Source organism: Labeo rohita, chromosome 13 (genome assembly GCF_022985175.1).
Source record: "Labeo rohita strain BAU-BD-2019 chromosome 13, IGBB_LRoh.1.0, whole genome shotgun sequence".
In the NCBI taxonomy this organism is placed as follows: Eukaryota; Metazoa; Chordata; class Actinopteri; order Cypriniformes; family Cyprinidae; genus Labeo; species Labeo rohita.
In genome coordinates this window covers 10,584,137-10,607,386 of record NC_066881.1, presented here as the reverse complement: position 1 = coordinate 10,607,386, position 23,250 = coordinate 10,584,137, and the positions used below count along the sequence as shown (strand labels likewise).

At 36.3% G+C, this 23,250-nt stretch overlaps 1 protein-coding gene across 2 annotated transcripts in view; it reads left to right on the top strand.

Annotated features, from left to right (window-relative positions):
• The window catches only part of marchf8 (membrane-associated ring finger (C3HC4) 8), a 137,468-nt gene that overhangs the window by 102,945 nt on the left and 11,273 nt on the right, over positions 1-23,250 (top strand). The window contains exons 4-7 of one of the 2 annotated variants that reach the window (XM_051125725.1): positions 7,489-7,568; positions 7,875-8,705; positions 16,161-16,341; positions 22,475-22,610. In XM_051125725.1, coding sequence (XP_050981682.1) covers positions 7,489-7,568; positions 7,875-8,705; positions 16,161-16,341; positions 22,475-22,610 — 1,228 coding nt within the window. The remainder of the gene's footprint in view (positions 1-7,488; positions 7,569-7,874; positions 8,706-16,160; positions 16,342-22,474; positions 22,611-23,250) is intronic. The other variant, XM_051125724.1, reaches the window with a different exon arrangement.

The following is a 23,250-nucleotide window of genomic DNA, read 5'->3' as shown; positions in this document are numbered from 1 at the left end:
CCTTATACCACCTTTTGAAGTGTACATGAGGTTAGACAGACTTTGTACACAACTTTTATAATTTAAAAGTTTTATAAACGTAACTTTTAGTGCTTTTAAATTGGTTTTCATTTACTTTCAGAGCCTCATGTACTGTAACACGTTCAATTGACTGTTTACATGTGCCAGAGAGCATCGGGATGATCGGTGTTCATCCCCAGCGGAAAGAAACCTCTCATCATTCCAGAGCTCATTTGTCTCCGACAGGAAAAATAACATGAGCGCTCCCATTACAGTTGTTATCAGTTCAGTGTCCGACATGCTCTCATGCTGCATGACGAGGTTTCGACTGCGAGAAACCCAAAGGGTCTTAATAGAGGTCCATGGGGTGTTTCTGTCAGCTCTGTCATTTCAGCCTCACATTAAGCAATCAAACAAAACAACACTCTCAACTGATCCATGTCAATGTTGTTATTACCCAGAATCCTCCTGGTTGGGTTCATATCTGCAGCCTTAAAGGAACAGTTCCTTTTTTTTTTGGCCATATCCACATTACTGTTCAATGCAGAAGTAAGCCTATGGGTGAGACTTCTGGTTCATTAGCCGCTATTGGGAAATAATGAGAGGAATAACAACAGTAAGTGGTAAAACTGTTTGCACTACAAACCAGTGTGTTCACAATTAAGATAATACATTAAAATAATATGGTAAGACACACAAATTTGCAATATCAAGCAGCAAAAAAAGCTGTTTTGTACAGCTAAAAATAGCTGGATGAGAGCGGAAGCCACGCCCATAAAGTTTACGAATGGCCACGCCCGCTCTTGCGGCTCAACCAATGGTGTGAGTTTTGGCGCGGGACTCTGTTTGTCTGACCAGTAGCAGACACGGAGACTGTGTGACTTGCAGCAGTGTTGTCAAGGCTGCGTTTTTCCTGCGGAATTGGGCTACTTTTTAACACTGTTTCCGCGGGTTGTTTTTCACTTCCACAGGATTAAGTGACCCCAATAACGTGATATTTAGCCTCTGGAATGCGAATTTTACTAGGGTGTGCCCCGCCAAAAAAACATGTATTTTACCCCCCAGACCGCGATTTTTCACCAATGGACTCCCCTCGAAATGCGATTGAGGTTTTGTTGTGAACACCTGGCAACCCTGACTTGCAGATCAAGTGTGCACAGTTCAAGTACAGTCTTGAAGAGGGAAGACTGTTTTGGTTCATTAAAAAACATCTGTTCTGCACCCCTCTGCTTCATCACATCAAATGTCACATGTGATTGACAGACCTTTCATATGGCAGCATCTGCATTAATTTCCATAATCATTCTGTAGACATACGTCTCAAATTGTGCAGATGATAATGTACAAACAATTAACTCCAGAGTTATTATGCTTCTAGAAAATTGGTTCAGGTTGAACAGTCTGGAAACAAAACCTTGCTTATTTAAATGCTTTTGTATTTAGTGCTGCTTATCATTCTGTTTCTGTATGCAACTTCTTCCTAATTTCCTTTTGATTGCATTTTAGACTCAATCCAAAAGATCACACGCCGCTCAAATCCACCTCATTATGAAACAAACCGTCTTACTGACTGCGTCACACTGGGGTTTTATCATTCATGCAATAATGCTATTACAGAAAAACCTACAATGTGTAATCATTTATGTCCTCATACACATTAACAGACCCTGAATTGACCTTTATTGCCAGAATTTCCCTAATATGTTAGCAAGCCATTGATATAATGTTCTAGTTCACATCTAGTGACCTAGATAAGTCAAGTAATATTATAAAATATTATCTTATAACTCCCATGAGGATTTTTATGGAGTCAAAAAGGTTGAGAAACCACACATTTTTTCACCATTTGTCCCTTTTAATACTACTATAAGAACTTTTAGGCTTATAGGTGGGTGAGTAATAGGCAGAAGTTGGTACTCAATATATATTTAAGTGAGCAATTTAGTAAAGTCGTATGGCTCAGGCCCGGGAGACCATAAAAGAAGCTGAAAACTAGTTTGTACACTGACATTTACACATTTGGCAGATGCTTCTGTCCAAAGTGACTTTAAGATATGCATTTCATCACTTTGTACATTTCTAGAAACATTAACCTGAACGTGTTATGAATCTGTTTGTTATTTTTGTTAGGCTTAAAACTATTTCGTTTGTGTATTAACCACAGTTTCCTGGCCTTTTGCACACCTCTGCTTGTGACGGGGGCTGAGGGAAGGTTTTAGAGCGTGTAATCTTGGCCCAAGATGCTAGGTCACTGTACCCTGTGTGTATGATGAATGGAGCCATGGAGAGCGGACGGCCTCCCAGAATAACACCCGTCACTGGGAGCAATTTAGCCCTCTGGAGGCGGATGGCACACACACAGACTTTACAGTAGCTTTGCGGAGAATGAAAAAGACAGGAAGGGCTTATATGAAGGCTTGCTGAGTAGATTTAGAGGCAAGGGCCTACTTTTTTCTCTTGTTGTTTATCCCACATGTTCGTTCTCTCTCCTGTCTGTTCTCTGATAACAGAACTGAAGTCACAAACATTTATTTTGAGGTTTGGGAGTCTCAGGTGATGGTCCTTTCAGAAAGAGCCAAAAGTTCACTTCCAAAATAAAAAATTCCTCACCCCCATGTCGTCCAAGATGTTCGTGTGTTTATTTCTTCAGTCACAAAGAAATTGTTTTTTGAGGAAAACATTCCAGGATTTTTTTCCATATAGTGGACTTCATTGAGAATCAATGGGTTGAAGGTCCAAATTGCAGTTTCAATGCAGCTTTTCAATGCTTGACCTTTCCAACATGATTACGTAATGTGTAAAGACGCATATGCGCATCGCAGAGCTAGTGCAAGATGAGCATTTGTGGTTAAAAAGTATATCAATTTTATTTATTTTTTTAAGAAGATGACCAATCGATTCCCTAGATAAAACCCTTATTTCTAGGCTGGGATTGTGTAGAGCACTTTGAAGCTGCATTGATGCTGCAGTTTGGACCTTCAACCCACTCGCTCTCATTGTAGTCCACTATATGGAGAAAAATCCTGGAATGTTCTCCTCAAAAAACTTTTTATTTCTCTGCGACTGAAGAACGAAAGACATGAACATCGTGGATGACATGGGGGTGAGTAAGTTATCAGGAATTTTTTTATGTCAAAATGTTCAAAAGTATCTCTTATCTTTGCCATATATATATATATATATATATATATATATATATATATATATATATATATATATATATATATATATATATATATATATATATATATATATATATATATATATATTTATTCAGTATATATATATTATATATATTTATTCAGTATATGTATTTATTATAATTATAATTTAAATTATATATAAATAAAAATATTTTGTACAAAACAGTTCTCTTACATATATATGTTAATTTGTGTGTATTTATATACATAATTACACACAGTACACACACATATATTAGGCAAACTCAAACTTTTATTTTGTATGCGATTAATCGTGATTAATCATTTGACAGCCCTAATTAAAATGTAATTTATTCCTATGATGTAAAGCTGAATTTTTAGCATCGTTACTCCAGTTTTTATTGTCACATGATCGTTCAGAAATCATTCTAATAAGCTGATGTGCAGTTCAAGAAAAAAATCTTTGTTATCAATTAATATAAATTCTTTAATGAACAGAAAGTTCAAAAGAACAGCATTTATTTAAAAAAAGAAATCTTTTTGGATCATTTTAACACATCTTTCCTGAATAAAAGAAAACACTTTTGAATTGTACTGTAATTTCTCCTGTCTCAGCTTAATGTGTGGTGAGTTTCACAAATTCATAATAAGCTGTAGGCTGATTCCTCTGAAAAGTGTAAACATTGTGCACGCTGATGCATGAAAACATTGCTCTTTGTTATGTGCAACTCAACCAGTCCAGCATCCTCACAATGGTTGAACCACTTGTTATATACCAGTAATGTTCCCTTTAAACTGATGCATGCACTTCTGATGTTTCTCCTGTACTGAAACACATTTGAAGTCTCAAAACTATGTGGGAAAGAAGCTAGAGTTTTCTTGAATTGCTGCCCATTTAATTTAGCTCTGATTCAACTCTGCACATCCATCGACATGAGTGACAGCAACTGTTGGCGACGCTGTGCGAGTCAAACTTTATGCAAATAACCAACAACTAGATGAGGTGATAAACAATGGGAGTAAAGTCAGTAAAATTCATGTGATTGCATAAAAGTGATTAAGGGAAACCATATCAGAATTTATGCATTGATCTTGTGCATTTTGCACTGCCGCAGTTAATAAACGTACATATTGTTTTTCTAGCAACAAGAAAATAGACACCTTGTCAAGATAGAATGATATCTTATTTATACTAGTGAAACATCCATTTAAAAGGTTTAAATGTTAGGGCATCCAGCAGCAGGAATGCCTCTTAGAGACCTGGGAACCTTGAGTGATAAAATTGCTGTCAGTGTGAACTGGGCATTAAAATATGCTGTCAACATCTTCACTAAAACCACATGCAGTGACAGCCTTGTTTATAAATTTCTGTTCTGGTTTCAGAAGCACTTGTTTCACAGGTTGGAGTTAATGTCAGCGCCAGGTTCGTGATAGAGAATAAATGATTTTCTATTACTCTAAATAACTCCCATAGTGTGTCTGAGAGACATTCTGCTGGGCTCCACAAACAAGGATTTTTTTTTTAACTGCCAGGTAGATTGAATTTACACATTGAAATGTATTAGAGGCAAATTCCATAACCGCAGGACTGTTTTCCCATTATTAGCGTTTTTTGCTCATGTCGACATGCGTAAGACTCAGCGCCTCATCTCGGTCCAATTTTCAGCAGTCGGTATGTGGTTTTGTCAAGGGTTTGTGTTGTTTTTTGTTGACTCACACATAGCTGTGTGTGTATATCACATCTCAGAGGGAGTCTTCGCAAACATCCACTCTGTCAGGCTTGAAAATGCACCTTATCTTGCTGACTGGGTCTGCAAGGTGCCGGAATGACTCACAGTTAATCACATTTACACTGTCGTCACTACTCGACTGCGCAACACACATAAACACTTTAGGATATTGCTAAAGCATTAGACGGACAAATCCCATGTGTTTTTGTTACTATTAGATGTAAATACTAGGTAAATGTATGTAGCATGGTTAAATATGAAGAAGTGGCACCTAAGAAGTAACATCATTTGGAAACGGAGTTGCAAAAAATGCATACTATAAATAATGAAAAAAAAAAATTGATTGATTGATTTCTGAACATTTTCTGAATTTCCCAGGCCCTATTTTGTACCCCATAAGGGGAAAGCACTATTAAGTATTTGAAAATGTTCACATCTTCAATTCTCAGGTAATATAAACAGAAAAGTTTGTGTATAAATGAGTGATTATGAAGTTAGGGTTGAGTCTGAATTGAGGTGCTAATGCAAGGCGTTCACTCAGGCATATTACTTCCACATTTCTCATGCCTGAAAACACACTATTATTTCCTAATAGTTTCTTGGAACATTATTCATCAGAGATGTGAGTTCGTGTGACTGTGCGTGTCAGCTTGTGTGTTAGTGTGTGTGTTTTTGTAGAGGGCAGTTCCGGACACTCTATCCTATATTGATTCCCGTCAGGCCTGGGGCTATAAATTCTCTGTTTGTTACAGATAGAATCGATAGGTAATTAGTCTGGGACATAAATGATGGAATCAAACATTGTGCATGTGATCCATGCTGCTTCGATTCAAACGCCCAGGTAATATTAGAGTGAGCGTGTGTGTGAGAGAGAGAGAGAAATAGGTTTTTAGGGTTAAGATCTTTTATTTGTCCTGAATGTGAACTTTTTTTTCCCTTTCTTTTCATGAAATATTCCATTAACTGACAGCAATGATGTGTGTTCTTTCTGACATTTGTTTTCATAAATGGTAATGATCTCATAATTGGTCTTGCATACAGTAAATTTAACCGTACACCATATACACTACCTGTCAAAAGTTTTTGAACAGTGAGATATATTTCTCTTCTGCTGAACAAGCCTGCATTTATTTGATCCAAAGTACAGCAAAAACAGTACAATTTTGAAATATTTTTACCATTTCAAAAACCTGTTTTCTATTTGAATGTTTTAAAATGTAATTTATTCCTGTGATTTCAAAGCTAAATTTTCAGCATCATTACTCCAGCCTTCAGTGTCACATGATCCTTCAGAAATCATTCTAATATGCTGATTTGCTACTCAAAAAACATTTAGTATAATTGTTTGATAAATAGAAAGTTCAGACGAACAGCATTTATCTGAAATAGAAATCTTCTGTGACATTATAAATGTCTTTATCATCACTTTTGAGCAATTTAAAGCATCCTTGCTTTAAAATAAAAATATTAATTTCTTGAATTTCTTTCTCAAAAAAATAAAATAAATAAATAAAATAAAATACAGACTCCAATCTTTTGAATGGTATAATGTAAAAGCTTTTTATTTCAGAAAATTGCTGATGAAATAATCATGATAAAATGTACTCGGCTGTTTGAAATATTAATAATAATAATAATAAATAAATAATAATAATAAATGTTTCTTGGAGCAAATCAGCAAATTAGAATGATTTCTGAAGGATCATGTGACACTGAAGACTGGAGTAATGATGCTGAAAATTTAGCTTTGATCACAGGAATAAATTATATTTTAAAATATATTCAAATAGAAAACGGTTTTAAATTTTAAATTTTAAATAGTGAATATTTCACAATATAACAGCTTTTGCTGTATTTTGGATCAAATAAGTGCAGGCTTGGTAAGCAGAAGAAAAAAAAAAAAAAAACTTTTGACTGGTTGTGTGTACCCTTCCAACATTTTGGGTCTTTTAAAATGTTTTTAAAGTCTCTCATGCTTAACAAGACTGCATTTATTTGAAATGCAGAAAAAAAAGTAAAGACAGAGAAGTGAAATATCATTACAAATTTAAAATAACCCTTTTCTGTTGTTATATATTTTAAAATGTAATTTATTCCTGTGATGCAAAGCTGAATTTTCAGCAGCTATTATTCCAGTCTTCAGTGTCAAATGATCCTTCAGTACATTATTTTTGTAGAAACCATGATATTTTTTAGGATGCTTTGATGAATAGACCGCATTTATTTGAAATGGAAATCTTTGTAATGTTATAAATGTCTTTATTGTCACCTTTGATCAACTGAATGCATCCTTGCTAAATAAAAGGATTCACTTCTTTAAAGAAACAAAAAAAAAGTCCCACCAACTCAAACTCTTACTTTGAGTCTTAATGACTCAAAACTTTTGAACAGTAGTGTATAGTCACATATATAAAAAGATGTGTTGAGTGACAGTGGCGAAGTGGCTGTGATGCATTTAATTTATGCAGAACCAAAAACAAAAAGCTACATTTACATAACATTTTGATGCCTTGCAAGGACTGAGATTTCCATTAAGAAATGCTTGTTTAGTTAATGTTTCTAATTTGCTGCTATGTCCTCTGTTTTGCATACAGGCCGGGAGTCCGACCTCTGTGAACGCGCCCTGCGGTTTCCCCAGGACTTCAGTGACGCCTTCTAACCAGGATATATGCAGGTACGTTTGCTCTCCCTCAATCCTGAAGCCTCAGCGTGCTCCTGCATAATGGTCATGTCCTGAAAGAGAGTAAAAGATCCAGACCTGATGTCAAAACATCAATGGGCCAACACTGTCATCCATCTTGATTCTGCCATTTTGTCTTCTAACCTTCCTCTCGGTTCCTCCCACCTGTCTTTTTGCAATCTTTCTCCATTTATTCTCTAATGCATGTTGCATGTCTCTTTACGTCCGTTTTCTCTCTTCCCATCTCTGTTTCTGTACCTCTCTTTCTGTCCCATCCCTCTCCTCTCCTCTCGTATGCAGTTCTAATGACCTCGCTCAGGACCTGGGCTCACAGAGGCCCTTACAGGCCACTGTAGTGCTGTTGAGCTCTAATGGTAAAAGCGCAGCGTCTCAGGGTGTCACCATGACCACGCTCTGCCTGGACTCCCCCGCCAAACCCAAAAATAGGACCTTGTTTGGCACAGAATGGCTCTCCCTACTCAGACCATCAGTCAATTTGAAACCAGAAGGAGGCAGTCTCAAGTTCTCAAAGTCTCTGAATGACGTGGGACAGAAGATGGACAGCCTGTGCAGCGGTCTTCACTTTATAGACCGCACGTGTTCAGATGGGGAGCTAGGAGGGGAGAAGGAACAACTCATGCAAGACGGCCACATCAAAGCCCTCAACGGTCAAGTCAGCTCTCCTCCTCCGTTTGCTTCCCAGCCTCCTTGCTTCCTCAACAACTATAAATACATCTCTAACCCAGGGCCTGAGCACTGCCTGGCTCCCCCTGCTCCTTCCCATTCAGACCTTCAAAGAAGCTCCAACTTCCTGCGCCTCATCTTCCCGTTCGCCCGCTCGTCCACCGCAGGAAGCCTGCAGGCATCTGAGATGGGAAGCTACGCTTCAAGACTTCACATCACCAAATCATCCAGCGCCATGCTGGACGTCAGCGAGTCCTGCTGTATGGAGGAGATTGGAGACGACGAGGTGTTCGAGGATGAATCTTCCCGCTGGAAGCTGAAGATGGAGGGCTTGCGGGCTCCTCTTTGCTCCCTTGAGGAGGACAGCGACCTGGATCAATGCTGCTCTCCGGTGTCTGAGAAAAACGGGCCACTGTCGCCCTACTCCCTCTCAGGGGACTGCTGCAGGTTGGTGGGACTTACTCACTCCTGCCCAGCTCCTCTTACCCATGGGCTCCACCTCTAGAGTGATTCATCCTCATAGTCCCACCACAGCCCTCACCTGGATATTCAATTCCTACCAGTCCTTGTTTATCCTTCCTGTTAGAGGCCTGCTAGTGATCGTTTCTAGTCCTTTTCTAATGGTGGGTGATAATGAGGTTTATATGCAAGTGGAGTTAATAAAGATCCACGGTGTGGAGGAGGAAACGTCTGACCTTCTGTGTGGGATGTGATGCATACTTTATGGACAGTCCAAGCTGATTTCCTTGGAGGGATCCAGTCGATACATACGGTAGCTTCTCGATTGATGTAGTTCAGCCGTATTGAGTGAGGTGGAATGGAAATCGAGATCTGATTACAGTTTTGGTTGTGGCTCTCTGGCTGAGGGACTTGAGACCGGGCGAAATAACCGCTGTATCGATATTCATCTTTAGGGTGCCTCAGGAAACAATTAGCGTAACTTATGAGGTATGTAATTGACTTAGTGCAGCAGCCTGCCAGCAGCAAACTAAATAACTCTGGAAGAAAAATACTTTTCAGGTCAAAGTACTATTTGGTTGTTACAAATTCTTTCCCACATCTCAGATTTTAATTTTTCAAGTGAACCCTTCTCTGGCTTATCCACCTTATTCTTCAGTGCAAAAGTAAGCCTATGGGGCAATAGGGTAATAACGGGAATAATAATAACGTGCAGTAAACAGTAAAACTGTTTGCACCACAAACCAGTGTGTTCATAATTAAGATAATATATTAAAATAGTATGGTAAGACACACCAGTTTGCAATTTCAAGCAGCAAAACAAGCTGTTTTGTACTGCAATAAATAGCTGGATGTGGATAAGACTGGATTTTAGACTGGAAGTAGTATTTAATGCCACAAATGTACAGATGGCCATGCCCACTCTCAAGCAAAAATAAGGTGGATATGAAAAAGGAAAAAAAAAAAAAAAAAGAAGGCTATGTCCAAGATCACATACTGTCTGACTACACTAAAAAAAAAAAACAATTTGTTGAGTCAACTTAAAATAATTTCTAACCTGGCAGCCTTAAAATTTTAGGTTCAGTCAGCTCAAAAAAAATTTTATTCAAGTTTATTCAACTTGAAATGTTAAGTTATACTAAGTGACAACTTAGATATTTGAGTTGAATCAACTTAAATTTTTAAGGCAGCTGGGTTACTTACCCATCTGTTAAGTTTAGCAAACACAAGTATCTAAGTTGTTACTTAGTACAACTTAACATTTCAAGTTGAATAAACTTATTTTAGTTGACTGAACTTAAAATTTTAAGGCAGCAGGGTAACAAATTATATTAAGCTGACTCAACAGATTGTGTTTTTTATTATTTACAGTGTAGGTAATACTCTCAATGAGAATCAAATTTTGAGACAGTTAAAAAATTATGTTCTACTTATAGTGGTAGGCGATATACTGGTTCAAACTCTAAACAAGTTTGAATTACTCACATGGTGTGAATTTAAAAAATGGCATGTCGGTTAAATGGCATATCTACTTAAAACTAACACAACTGCATTTCAAAGAGGGTCCCCTGGTAAAACTTACGTTCCAGGGGGTAAAATACACTTTTTTTTTTTTCAAAGGGTTCCCCTAGTAAAATTTATATTCCAGGGGCTAAATATCACATTATTAGGGGTGCTTTAACCTGCATATAAACTCGCATGAATATTAAGTAGTATTCAAAGTCCCCATGAAATAAATTAAAATTAATGTTTTTTTTTTTGTTTTTTTTTTGTTTTTTTGGCTACTAGCATTAAAGGGGAAGTTCACTTCTAGAACCAAAATCTGCAGATAATTTACTCACCCCCTTGTCATCCAAGATGTTTGTGTCTTTCTTTCTTCAGTTGTAAATAAATTAGTTTTTTGAGGAAAACATATCTTCTGTGGTGGACTTCTGTGGTGCCCGCAAGTCTGAACTTCCAAAATTCAGTTTAAATGCAGCTTCAAAGAGCTCTAAATGATCCCAGCCGAGGAAGAAGGGTCTTATCTAGCGAAACAATTGTTTTTGTTTTTGTTTTTTTATTACAATTTTTACACTTTTTAACCTCAAATGCTCGTCTTGTCTAGCTCTGTGTGCACTCCAGTTCAAAACAGTTAGGGTAGGTCGAAAAACAATCTAATTTTCTCCTCCAATTTCTAAATCGTCCTACATCGCTGTTTTACCTTTTTTTTTGTAAAGGCCGTTTGACCTTCTTTGCACCTTAACTTTGTAAACACTGGGTCAGTACTTCTGCAGCGATGTAGGACAATTTTGAAGTTGGAGGAGAAAATGAGAAACTGAAATTTGAAACAGCATTTGAACATTTAAACTTTGAAGCTGCATTTATAGTGCAACTCACTATATGGAGAACATTTCTGAAATGTTTTCCTCAATAAAACATAATTTCTTTACAACTTGAGAAAAAAAGACATGAATATCTTGAATGACAAGATATGACATGAATATTTTGAATGGCGGTGAGTAAATTATCTGTAAAAAAAAAAAAAAATAATAATAATAATTCTGGAAGTAAACTTCCAGTTAAATATGTTAGCCATAAGGTTATCTTTAAGATAGTGTGCTCCAAAACCAAATTTACAGTCTCTAACTTCCGCCAACACGGATTGACAATTTCGATGACGTCACCCATCTCATCAAACTTCCTGTCCAATCAAATGCTCTCTAGAATCTGAAGCATCCCGCCCCCTACACGATAAATAGATGCTGTCACTGTGGCTGAAATCGGTCACTTGTTCACAGAATTTTTATTTTTTTCTTCAGTGAATTTTATAGGGGATAGGGAACGATTCAGACAGTGTAAATATGCTTATGTTGGGGAGAATGAAGGCGCAGACAACAAAACGTATCAGACCCATTTGAATTTGTCACAAAATGTTGTATTTGATATCGATATGGATAAGATTGTGCGGTCATACGCTGTCAAATGTGGCTTTACTGAGCTCAACGGCTCTGGCTCAAACTGTGATATAGCAAAACGTTATTATTGGCTATTTAAAAAAGGGGGCAGGTGTGTTTGTGTCCTCCTGTTTCATTTGAAATTACATCAACGCATAGAATAACGCTGTGTGTTTCAAACCACTTTAGTGGACCTTTAAAAGCGTAGCACTTTTTGTTTACAGTGGTAACCAAGGAATCTCTGTATTGCTGCTGTTCCATAAGCGCCACCTGCTGTCAGAGAGTGAATTTGCATTTTATTCAGCCCTTCTGCTGTTTTTGTTTCATGCTGATGTTTTATGGAGCATAATGTCGCTAAGCTAAGATCAGACCATGCTGTTTTTGCTTTAAATTTGATCTAATTTACATCTAAAACTGCTCATGTTTGTTTGGATTGTGATTAAATTGTGATTTGTGTGAAGGCACAGTCAGGAAGAAACTGTTAAACCGCCAGAATATATATATATAAAAATAAAAAAATAAAAAAAAATCTGTCAATAGTTCTATATAGTGTGACTATGCGTAATATGAATGTCATCCAGACGTACTACATTTTTCATGTTGTCATTGTCACGTGATCTACCAGCGTCAGTTGCGTCTGAGAATATGGACATACTACTTCTCTCACATACTTTTTTTTAGTAGGGAAGCATTAATATTTGGATGCAGCTTATGTTTGTTTAGAAATCGGCTACGTCCAACAAGCTTTTCGAGAAGATCTGCTTATCTCTAAGCTGAAGTCATTGCTTAACACTTTACCTGAGCTTCACTAGACGTCTCCTCTTTTTTTCTTTTTTTTTTTAAGTTGTTTATGTCTTAAGGCTGAGAGGAGGTTTCTTCCCACGTGTATTACCACTCTCACGCAGTGCTGTGAAAACACATGTGCTCTTAAAATAGCTGACATTTAGAGATCAGCCAGCAAGACTTATTGGTTTAAACCAGAGTTGAGACACCCAGGCTTGGAGAACTGCCACAAAAGCACGCTCAGGTGTCTTGAGGTGTGACACACAGCAAGGATGCATTTCTATGTGCGAGGAACATTGCATGTACTGGTGCATTTAAATGTTTTAACTGCATCTGAATATTTTAGTTCAAGGGGGATCTATTCATGGAATAATATAGGAATTATTCATATGTTTCTGTCTGCTCATTATTATGTGCAAAGTCACATCTGCAGTTAAATTTTTGAAGAGAACATTCTCAAATGACAGTGAAAACATTTTATACTTCAGCTCTTTAGAAACCATTTACAAACAGGTGCTTGAAAGAACCAGTCTTTAATTTCCAGTAGGTCTGGATCATAATCAAAGAACTTTTGTGTTTTATTTGTTAGTCTCAAGTCAATTAAAAAATCAAAAACGATTCATCATTTGTACCCAAAATGTTATGTTAATTTAGTGAAAACAGAGGAAAATGATTATTTTTTAACTACGTTTTGCTATTTTGATTGTTTCAACCATTTTAAGTCATATGACAGGAAATGCATCAGTCATATTTATTGAGTATCATAGAATTGCGGTATCATATCTGCAGTGTGTTTACTTTAATACGCCGCTGTAAAGAGTGAATGCTTGTCTAATAAAATCGTTTGACTATTGTAGTACAGCAGGTCAATGAGCCATTGTGAAACCTTGTGAAAAGGCCGGATAGAATGTCTTAAATGTGGTAATTGGATTGAGTCTTTCTATTTCAATTTAATCTAATCTAGCTTCATGTGATTGTCGTAATATATTCTGATTAAAATAGAAAGGAAGTGAGAGGGGGAAATGAATCTGGCCTTTGTAGTCAAGAAAAATATGAGCGATCATAAACAAAGGGAGTCCATTAAAGCAATGTCCCATAAAGCTCTCATGGACGTTATTACACGCTGTAAAGCCGCGTGTAAGATGATGGAGATGTGACAGGCTTCGTTTTTCTCTGTCTGTGCCTTTTCTTGCTCTAATCTTGTAGAGTCTTGACTGGATCATGCGTGTCTGAAAATAGTCATTATCCTGGTCATTCAGTCTGAAAAGCCTCCTCTGGACGCTGACACGGAAGCAATCTTCCCTCTCATTTGTGCCCCGGTAGCTAGTTAACATTTAGAGGGCCTGTATCGTGGAGGATATGATTGGTACATCCATTACAACGGCTAAACCGTGTGCTGTGACCATAATGTCATTTGTCGTATGTTGTTGTTCTGTCAGTAAGTATAAATATCAAGGATTAAATTTATGGTTGTCTAACTATAGTTTTCCTCATGACATTCCTTTGGAAAGTACGGCTGCTTGAAATGCCTGGAATGTTTAATGAAGTCACAGTCAAATCTTTTGTCTCTGAAGACTCAGAATTTTCCACATTTGTCAGATGGTTTTATTTACAGCGACTGACAGCATTCAGAGTGTACATTTTATCATGTTACGTTTCTTGGGAATCAAACCCATGACACTGACATTGCACTTTGAGGTCTGCAAGCACAAACATTTAGTTCCCCATTGTATTTGTTTCAAATCCACCAACACCCATGCAATGAATAATGCACAAATTATTCAGAAAACAGAAAAATGTGTATTGAGTTCATTTAATTTGAACAATTGTCTTTGTGTCTCATTGCTTCTCATTTGCTGTTGTCATAAAAAAGTGTATTATTGTTAATTCAGGTAAAATGGTCCTTGTAGTACTTCATTTAATTTCATTTCATTTCATTTTATTCTATCTGTATATCTATCCATCATTTCCAAACCGCTTGTCCAATGTGGGGTTGCAGAGATGCTGTAGCCAATTATTTTATATTTTATTTTATTTTATTTTATTTTATTTATCATATTTTTTCCAAACCAATTGCCATATGTAGAGTTGCAGGGATGCTGGAGCCTATTTTATTGTTATTTATTTTTTTTATTTATTTATTTATTTTTTTCCAAACTGATTGCCCTATGTAGAGTTGCAGGAATGCTGGGGCCTGTTTTGTTTTGTTTTGTTTTGTTTTAATTTATTTTATTTTATTTTATTTTATTTTATTTTTTATACTTATATTTATTATCCATTTATCTACCCATCTTTTTTCCAAACTGCTTGTCCTATGTAGGGTTGCAGGGACGGTCGACCCAATTTTTTAATTTATTTTGATTTATTTTATTTTATTATATATATATATATATATATATATATATATATATATATATATATATATATATATATATATATATATATATATATATATATATATAACACATATACACATACACACACACACACACACACACACACACACACACACACACACACACACACACACACACACACACACACACACACACACATTTATCTATTCATCTTTATTTCCAAACCACTTGTCCTATGTAGGGTTGCAGGGATGCTGAAGTCAATTTTTATTTTATTTTATTTTCAAATGGATTGCCCTATGTAGAGTTGCAGGGATGCTGGAGCCTATTTTATTTATTTATTTATTTTTATGCATTTATCTTATGAAGGGTTACAGGGATGCTGGAGCCAAATTTTATTTTATTTTATTTCATTGTATTGTATTAGTTTTTAGTATTATTTGTGATATTGCTCAAATCTGTTAAGCTCTCTATTTTGAAGCGATGTCTCCCCCAGATTACCAGTCATGTGTAGTGTTCACTGAAGAGCACCAGTGAGATATGAACTCATCTGTGATTCACTTTGAACTGCCGCTTGCCTCAGCGGAACAATGGCGCTGACATCCTCCTAATATGAATGCTGACATTTGTCACGCAGTTGTTTGTACGTGTTGCTTTCCCAGATGACCTCTAAGCTTATTAAACACTGGCTGAGTCAGAAATTCAATTCGTTTGCATAAATGCCCACGAGTGGTAGAGAGACAAGGGAAGAAAACACACAACTCAGATCTCAATGACATCTCATTTGTTTCTTAGCAATGAGATTACATAGAGAATAAATTGAGCCTTCATCTTAGATCCTGCTTTCTCTCTGTCTCCGTCTCTATCTCTTATCTCCCTATAGACACTCTCCACAAATCCAGCCATCCTTCCACTAACAAACAGCTTTTCCGTTTTCCCCCTGTGTGTGTGATTTAAAGTTTAACGGCTGGATGCTTCTATAGGTTTTGCTGATGTTTCTGTAGGGAATTACTTTCTATGAATCCCTCAGGAAAGGGAAATGTTAGATTTACGTGTACAGTGCAGTGCTGATCTGAACATGGTGAACACTGTGCCCAATTATGTTTATAGTGTTCACTTTATACTCAATCTCTTTAAAAGTTTTTTTTTTTTTTTTTTTTTTTTTTTTTTTTTGAAAATTATGGTTTATCCAAGACCTGAAAATCCTAACAACAAATATTAAGAATCAGTTGCAGTTACAGCTGCATTATGAGATGAAGAGTATTATAGGATTGCAGTGATATAAGTTTGTGTGGTTCATCTTGCTTTGCAGTGGTTTTAGGAGGATGACCGTGTATTTCTCTCTCTCTCTTTCTGTAAATAAACTGTAGGATTTGTCACTGTGAGGGGGATGATGAGAGTCCGCTGATAACACCCTGTCACTGCACTGGGAGTTTGCGGTTTGTCCATCAGGCCTGTCTGCAGCAGTGGATCAAGAGCTCAGACACACGCTGCTGCGAGCTCTGCAAGTACGACTTCATCATGGAGACCAAGCTCAAGCCACTCCGCAAGGTAATATTACATACATGTATACACCTGCACCTTCAGGTTTACCTGCTCGTACTGTTCATCTTTAAAAAGCACACTATAAAAAACCTTCTGTGAAGTGTTAACTGCCCTTATAAAAGACATTTTTGACTCTATATATATACAGTTTTTGTATTTATAAGCTAGCAATGGATATTTTTGTATGCTAATATCTCCTATTTTTTACATCCCCTTTGATGTAAATAATTGACAAACTTGCACATTTTTTTTCTCAGAATTACAGAGTACAAACCTACAATTCTGACTCAGCATTGTACATTTGTATCACCCAATTCTAAGAAAAAGTCAGAATTGCAAGTTTGTGTTACACAGTTCCTTAAAAAAAAAGTCAGAATTCCAAGTTTGTTACTAAATTCTGATGTTTTTTTAGGAATTGCATAATACAAACTTGCAATTCTGATGTTTTTTTAGGAATTGCATAATACAAACTCACAGTTCTCTTTTTTTCTTTTTTTTTTTTCTTTTTTTCTTTTTTTTTTCTTTTTTTTTTTCTGAATTGCATAATGCAAACTCACAGCTCTGATTTTTTATTTTATTTTTTCTTCCAGAATTGCATAATGCAAACTTGCAATTCTGACTTTTTCTCAGAATTTCACAATACAAACTTACAATTTTGACTCTCTTTCAGAATTGCGTTGTACAAACTCGCAGTTCTGACTCTTTTTAGTAATTGCGTAATACAGACTCGCAATTCTGACTTTTTTAGAATTGGGTAATATAAACCTACAATTCTGACTCAGAATTGTATGTTTGTATAACCCATTTCTAAAAAAAAAAAGTCAGAATTACGAGTTTGTATTATGCAATTCTGATGTTTTTTTAGAATTTGTATAATGCTAACTTGTAATTCTGACTTTTTTCAGAATTGCATGATACAAACTTGCAATTCTGACTTTTTTTTCTCAGAATTGCAGAGTACAAACCTACAATTCCGACTCAGAACTGTACATTTGTATTACCCAATTCTAAGAAAAAGTCAGTATTGCAAGTTTGTATTACACAGTTCCTAAAAAAAAGTCCAAATTCCGAGTTTGTGTTACTCAGTTCTGATGTTTTTTTAGGAATTGCATGATACAAATGTACAAACTCGTAATTCTGACTCTTTTTCATATTTGTCATACAAACTTAGTGTTGATGTTTTTTTTGTCAAAATTGTGAAATGCAAACTTGCAGTTCTGACTTTTTTCTCAGAATTGTGAGATATCTATGCAGAACAGTGGGAAATAAAGTCAAAATTGCAAGACAACATCTCGCAATTCTGTTTTTCTCACAAATACAGGTTTGTTTCTCGCAATTCAAACTTTTTTCTTGCAATCTTGCAATTCTGACTTTTTTTCTCAAAATTGTGAGAGATAAACTCGCAGTTGCGAGTTATAAAGTCCAGTTCAGAGGGGAAAAAGACTATGTTCTCAGAATTGCACGTATATATCTCACAGTTGACTTAACTAACTTGCAATCGCGTGTTATCAAGTCAGAACTGATGAACTCGCAGCTCTGAGAAGAAAAGTCACAATTGCAAAATATAAACTTGCAATTCTGAGATGAATTGTGACTATTTCTTAGAATTGCAACTTTTTTTGTCAAGTTTTTATTGTGCAATACTTCATAAGTCACAACTCCAAGTTTATATAACGCAATTCTGAGAAAAAAAGAACTGCGAGTTTCTATCATGAAATTCTGTGAAAAAAGAATTGTGAGAAAAAGTTAAAATATCCTTTTTTAAATTCAGTGGCGGAAATGGGTGTCCATGTTGTTCTTTTACTATATAGTACAAAAAAGTATGTCTTCAGATACTTCTTTTGCTTTGACTCTAAAGTTTAATTCAGCAGATTCAGCTCAAGGCTGGAAATCTGTATAAAAGAATTCTATTCAATACCTATGACAGAAATGAATTTTCAAACTGAAATCATTGTAGCATTCATTGAATGATGCTATTGCTGTTTGACAACTGTATACAGCCTACAGTTTGGCTAAAGTAGGTACTTGATGGAAGAATGGTTCTGGTTATTATTATAGTGTTACTAATGGAATATTGGCATCTTTTATCAAATTGTATAGTAACAGCCCTCAGGGCCATGTATAATGAAGTAATAATCCACAAGGGGCTGTGAGTGACATCAATTTTACTACATGTAAGGGTTTTTAAAGGCACTCTGCTTTGCATTCTTTTACATGCACATACAATAGTTGATCAGGATGTAGATGGGGAGCTACCTGTCCTTTAAGATGATTGAAAACAAGTTAGTTCATATAAGCCTGCAGGAGGTTTTGATAATTAATTGTTATAATGAGTTACTTTTGAGTGACACAAACAAGATGAAAGTCCAGCCACTTCAGTGTTCGGTCTTTGTCCACTGCTTCCTCTTTTAATTAGATTTCTGATGCTGTGTGTCTCAAATGGGGTTTTAAATAGGGCATCTCTAGGACAGCCTTTATGTCACCATAGAGATTGTGCTCAAGCAGACTTCCTCCGAGAGAGAAAGAGATTTCCAGGTGTCTGCAAGTTACTTCAGATGAACTGAGATGCAAAACGGTCGGTGTGACATGACAGACTGACTATTAACCAATACACTCTGCTGGTTGGATTCACTCACAGTTTGTTTTATCACTGGCTGTAAATTGATATTTGAATAGGTTATGAATTTGATTGTGTTGGCAGGTGTTTTCTCGTGTTAACAAATGAACACAGCATGTCAACGTCAGCATCCTTCAAGAACAAAGAGTGCAGATCAAATTTCATCTAATATTAAATTTGAATGACACCCACAGACACTGAAAGGGAAACAAGAAATTCGGATTTTGTGTTCCCTGGGTTTGTGCATCAGGTGAAGTGTTGTCTTTTTTTTCTCAGAACCTATTTTTGGGCCACCATGTGATAAATTATTCAAAACCAAAATAGCTGAGGTTTCACGTCTACAGAAATAAGGAATGTTGAACATTTCAGCTGTTCTTTGTTTTGAAAGTCTTCTTTGAAGTATGTCCAGGGCTCTACGCTTACTTTTCTTTGTAGGAGCGCTTGTGGTCCTAACCTAAAAAATTTAGGAGCACAGTCAAAATTTTAGGAGCACCTTCTAATGCATAATCAAAAAATCTGATCAAAAATTAGCTTTTAAATTACGAGGTGATATTTGACTCCTTAAAGAGGTCATCGGATGCTCGTTTTCCACAAGTTGATATGATTCTTTAGGGTCTTAATGAAAAGTCTATAATGTTCTCAATGGTAGTGTAAAACAATACCCTTTTTACCTTGTCAAAATGAGCTCTGCAAAAATCATCCCATTCTAAAGGGGTTGTTCCTTTAAATGCAAATAAGCTCTGCTCACCCCGCCCCTCTCTTCTCTCTGTGGAGTGACGAGCCTGTTTACTTTAGCCGCATTTAGCTGCGAAACTTGCCAAATAGTAACATTAGGAAAGGTGATTGCAGAGATTCATAAAAAAAACCCTTGTACTCACTCCTGCTGTAATTGAAGCTGGATCACGAATGATTTGCGCAAATATAGACGCGTTTAAGTCGGACTGTTACAGCTGATTTAGGGCGGGTCTGAGGTAAGACACTCATGTCAATCAACTATCATGGGAGCAGCCTCTGTCGGTGTGACGCCGCACCGATAGGTATCTGAGAATGGCTCGATTTTAAAAAGAATATTTTTACAGATTAATTAAAAACCTCTGCTTTTTTCTTATTATAGGGTAGATTTGTACATACACTGCCAACACACATTAATGTTCAAACAACATGTTAAAGTGAACTTAGCATCCGATGACCCCTTTAAAGTGAATTAAAGAGGAATTTTGCTTTTACCTTTTACATTTTTCTAACTTTATTGAAAGTATGTCATCTTTTATGTCAGATTTTGTTTTAATTATTTTATAATCTTTTTAAAATTTCGAATTAAAACAACAGAATTAAAACAAGTAAAATAAGAATAAGTTACCAATCTTTTTAAATTAACAAAATTAATTTGGTTGGCACCGATAGCCTTGTGGGCAGTGCGCAGACATACAGCGCCGTTGCGCCACGGGCGTCCCGAGTTCGAATCCTGGCTCGAGGACCTTTCCGGATCCCACCCCCTTCTCTCTCTCCCACTTCACTTCCTGTCAGCTATGATCTGTCCTATCATAATAAAGGCAAAAAAGGGCAAAAATAAATCTTAATATATATATATATATATTAAGATTTATTTTTGCCCTTTTTTGCCTTTATTATGATAGGACAGATCATAGCTGACAGGAAGAAATTAATCTCAACATGAATTCATGTATATATATATGCACATATATACCTCTGAGCCTCATTATACACGTAAAATATACCTATATGCTACTTTTATGTTCTTCTGTGTATATATACCTCTGTAGTACAAATATATATATATATATATATTTGTACTACAGAGGTGGCACAGAAGAACACAAAAGTAGCTTATAGGTGTATTTTCGTGTTTAATGAGGCTCAGAGGTGGCATATGTGCAATTAAATTCATGAATTCATGTTGAGATTAATGTTTTAAATATACAATTTTGAATATAGCAATATTAAATGATTAAATGATGAAAAGATACTTTAAAAATGAAACTAAAACTGCCCGAGGCAGCAAGTCACAGATTTAATTACTGAATCATTCATTCATTCATTTGATTCATTCAAACAGCTGATTCATTCAGGAATAAAGCAAGTGACTGTCTTTATGAATGGGAAATTGAATCATTGACTGATTCGTTTAAAAACGTACGTTCATTCATAAACGAAACACCGCTGTGTTTGAATAGAGATATGCAGCAGCTCAGCTGTGACTTGTTTCAAACTATTTTTGATATAGAAATAGAGCAAAATCAGGCAATAGTGTGATAGCCAGACAATGTACATCACTTAATATTAATTTTGTTTAACTGTTGTATTGAATCGATATCTCATTTACAAACTCCCTTATAAATCATTAAAAACTGTCACTCATCTTAGTTTGTCGCAATCTCACAAAGTTTTATTTATAATCAACAAAGCTCCCTGCACTGCACAATGAATCTTTTATTTACACTCTCTTTAGACTTTGTTCATGAATGGATTCATCAGATATGTCTGAAAATATATAAAGGTTTTCTCCGTGGAAACACATATATGCCGATCAGGTCAGCCGCACTGGTGCTCCTAAATATTTTTTCATAGTTGCATGCAGTAGTTTTCAGTTGCAAATGTGACTGAAATGGTCACACTGTAGAGCTCTGATGTCCACTGTCAACATGCTGTCTGCTCGTTTAAAATAGTCTCTCTCTTGTTTTATAACATCATTTTTAGAGATGCTTTGTGTCTGTGTGTAGACAGAGGAAAGGTTAATATAATCTATCCACCCATGCAGCTGCCAGGCTTATATAATCATTTAATCGACTCCAACTTGGCCAAAAGTATGTGTATGCCTGAACACCACACCCATATGTGCGTGAGCGTTTCGTTTCGAAACCATAGGCGTTACAAGAGTTTGTCCTCCCTTTGCTGCTATAATAGATTACAGTCTTCTGGGAAGATTTTCTGCTGGATGTTGGAAGATGTGCGCAATTGTTTATTCACATTCAAATGCAAAAGCATCAGGGAGGCTCACAGAAGGTGACGTTCAGGTCTGAGTTTGTGTAGGCCACTCAAGGTGTTCCACATCAGACAGTAAATAATTTCGCTTTCTCGCTGAAAGTATTTACTTGTCAGCAGAAATGTTACTGAAAAAACTCGTTAATTAGGAATATTTTACCAAAATGTACATTTCTGTCATCATTGATTCACCGTTGTGTCATTCCAAAACTATTTTATTTTAACTTTGACATTTCCATTAGTCGTTTCTGATGCAATACTTCAAAATGATTCAGAATGTTATTCTGGTAAAAACAGAAGCTAGTTTTATGTTGATTCTGAGTCATAGCTTGATAAATGGCTAAAGGAGATCCAGAGATCACTCTCACTAAGATACATGAAATATTTATTAAGCAGAAAGGCCAGGTCACCGATTTTGTTTGTACTGCACTCTGAAGTATGTTGACTCCTATATTGATTGTAGTCATCAAAGTCTTTCAAACCAAATGTTTTGGTAACAATTTCTGTATTTCTTTGCAGTGGGAGAAGCTTCAGATGACTGCCAGCGAGAGGAGGAAGATCATGTGCTCGGTCACTTTTCACGTCATCGCCATCACGTGTGTCGTCTGGTCGCTCTACGTCCTCATTGACCGCACAGCAGAGGAGATCAAACAAGGTTAGCCCTGCCCTCCCCTTCCCCAGCCAGTCTAGCACTACTTCCACCTCTTCCTCATCTAGCACTGTCTGCTTGCTTCCCTCCAGCCCCATCCCCCTCCGTATCATCCAGCAGTCCTCATGTTCCCTCTGGATTGTTCTGTTGCTTATGGAACGATCAGATTCCTCTGACTGACAGCTGTTTGTTGTACTCAACGATGCATATCTTGATGTTTTTATTTCCTCCACACAGATGGTTTATCCTTTCTTCTGAGATATGGGTAATTGAATATGGGTGTCTCATTTTAAATGTGGGAGTTGGTACGCTCATAGTCTCAGTCTTAGATGACATGTTCAGACGGACCACGGTTCACACACACAACTGGAAAGCTAATCTAATTGACTGACTTTACACAACTTTTGTTGTGTACTTCCCCACTATATAGTATGTAAGGAGCAGCATATGAATATGCATTGTATGGATAATGTACAAAATGGCAAAAAACTCGTTTAAAGGAAAAGTCCACTTCCAGAACAACAATTTAGAGATAATGTACTCACCCTCTTGTCATCCAAGATGTTTGTGTCTTTCCTCAGTCGTAAAGAAATGATGTTTTTTGAGGATAACATTTCAGGATTTTTCTTCATATAATGGACTGATA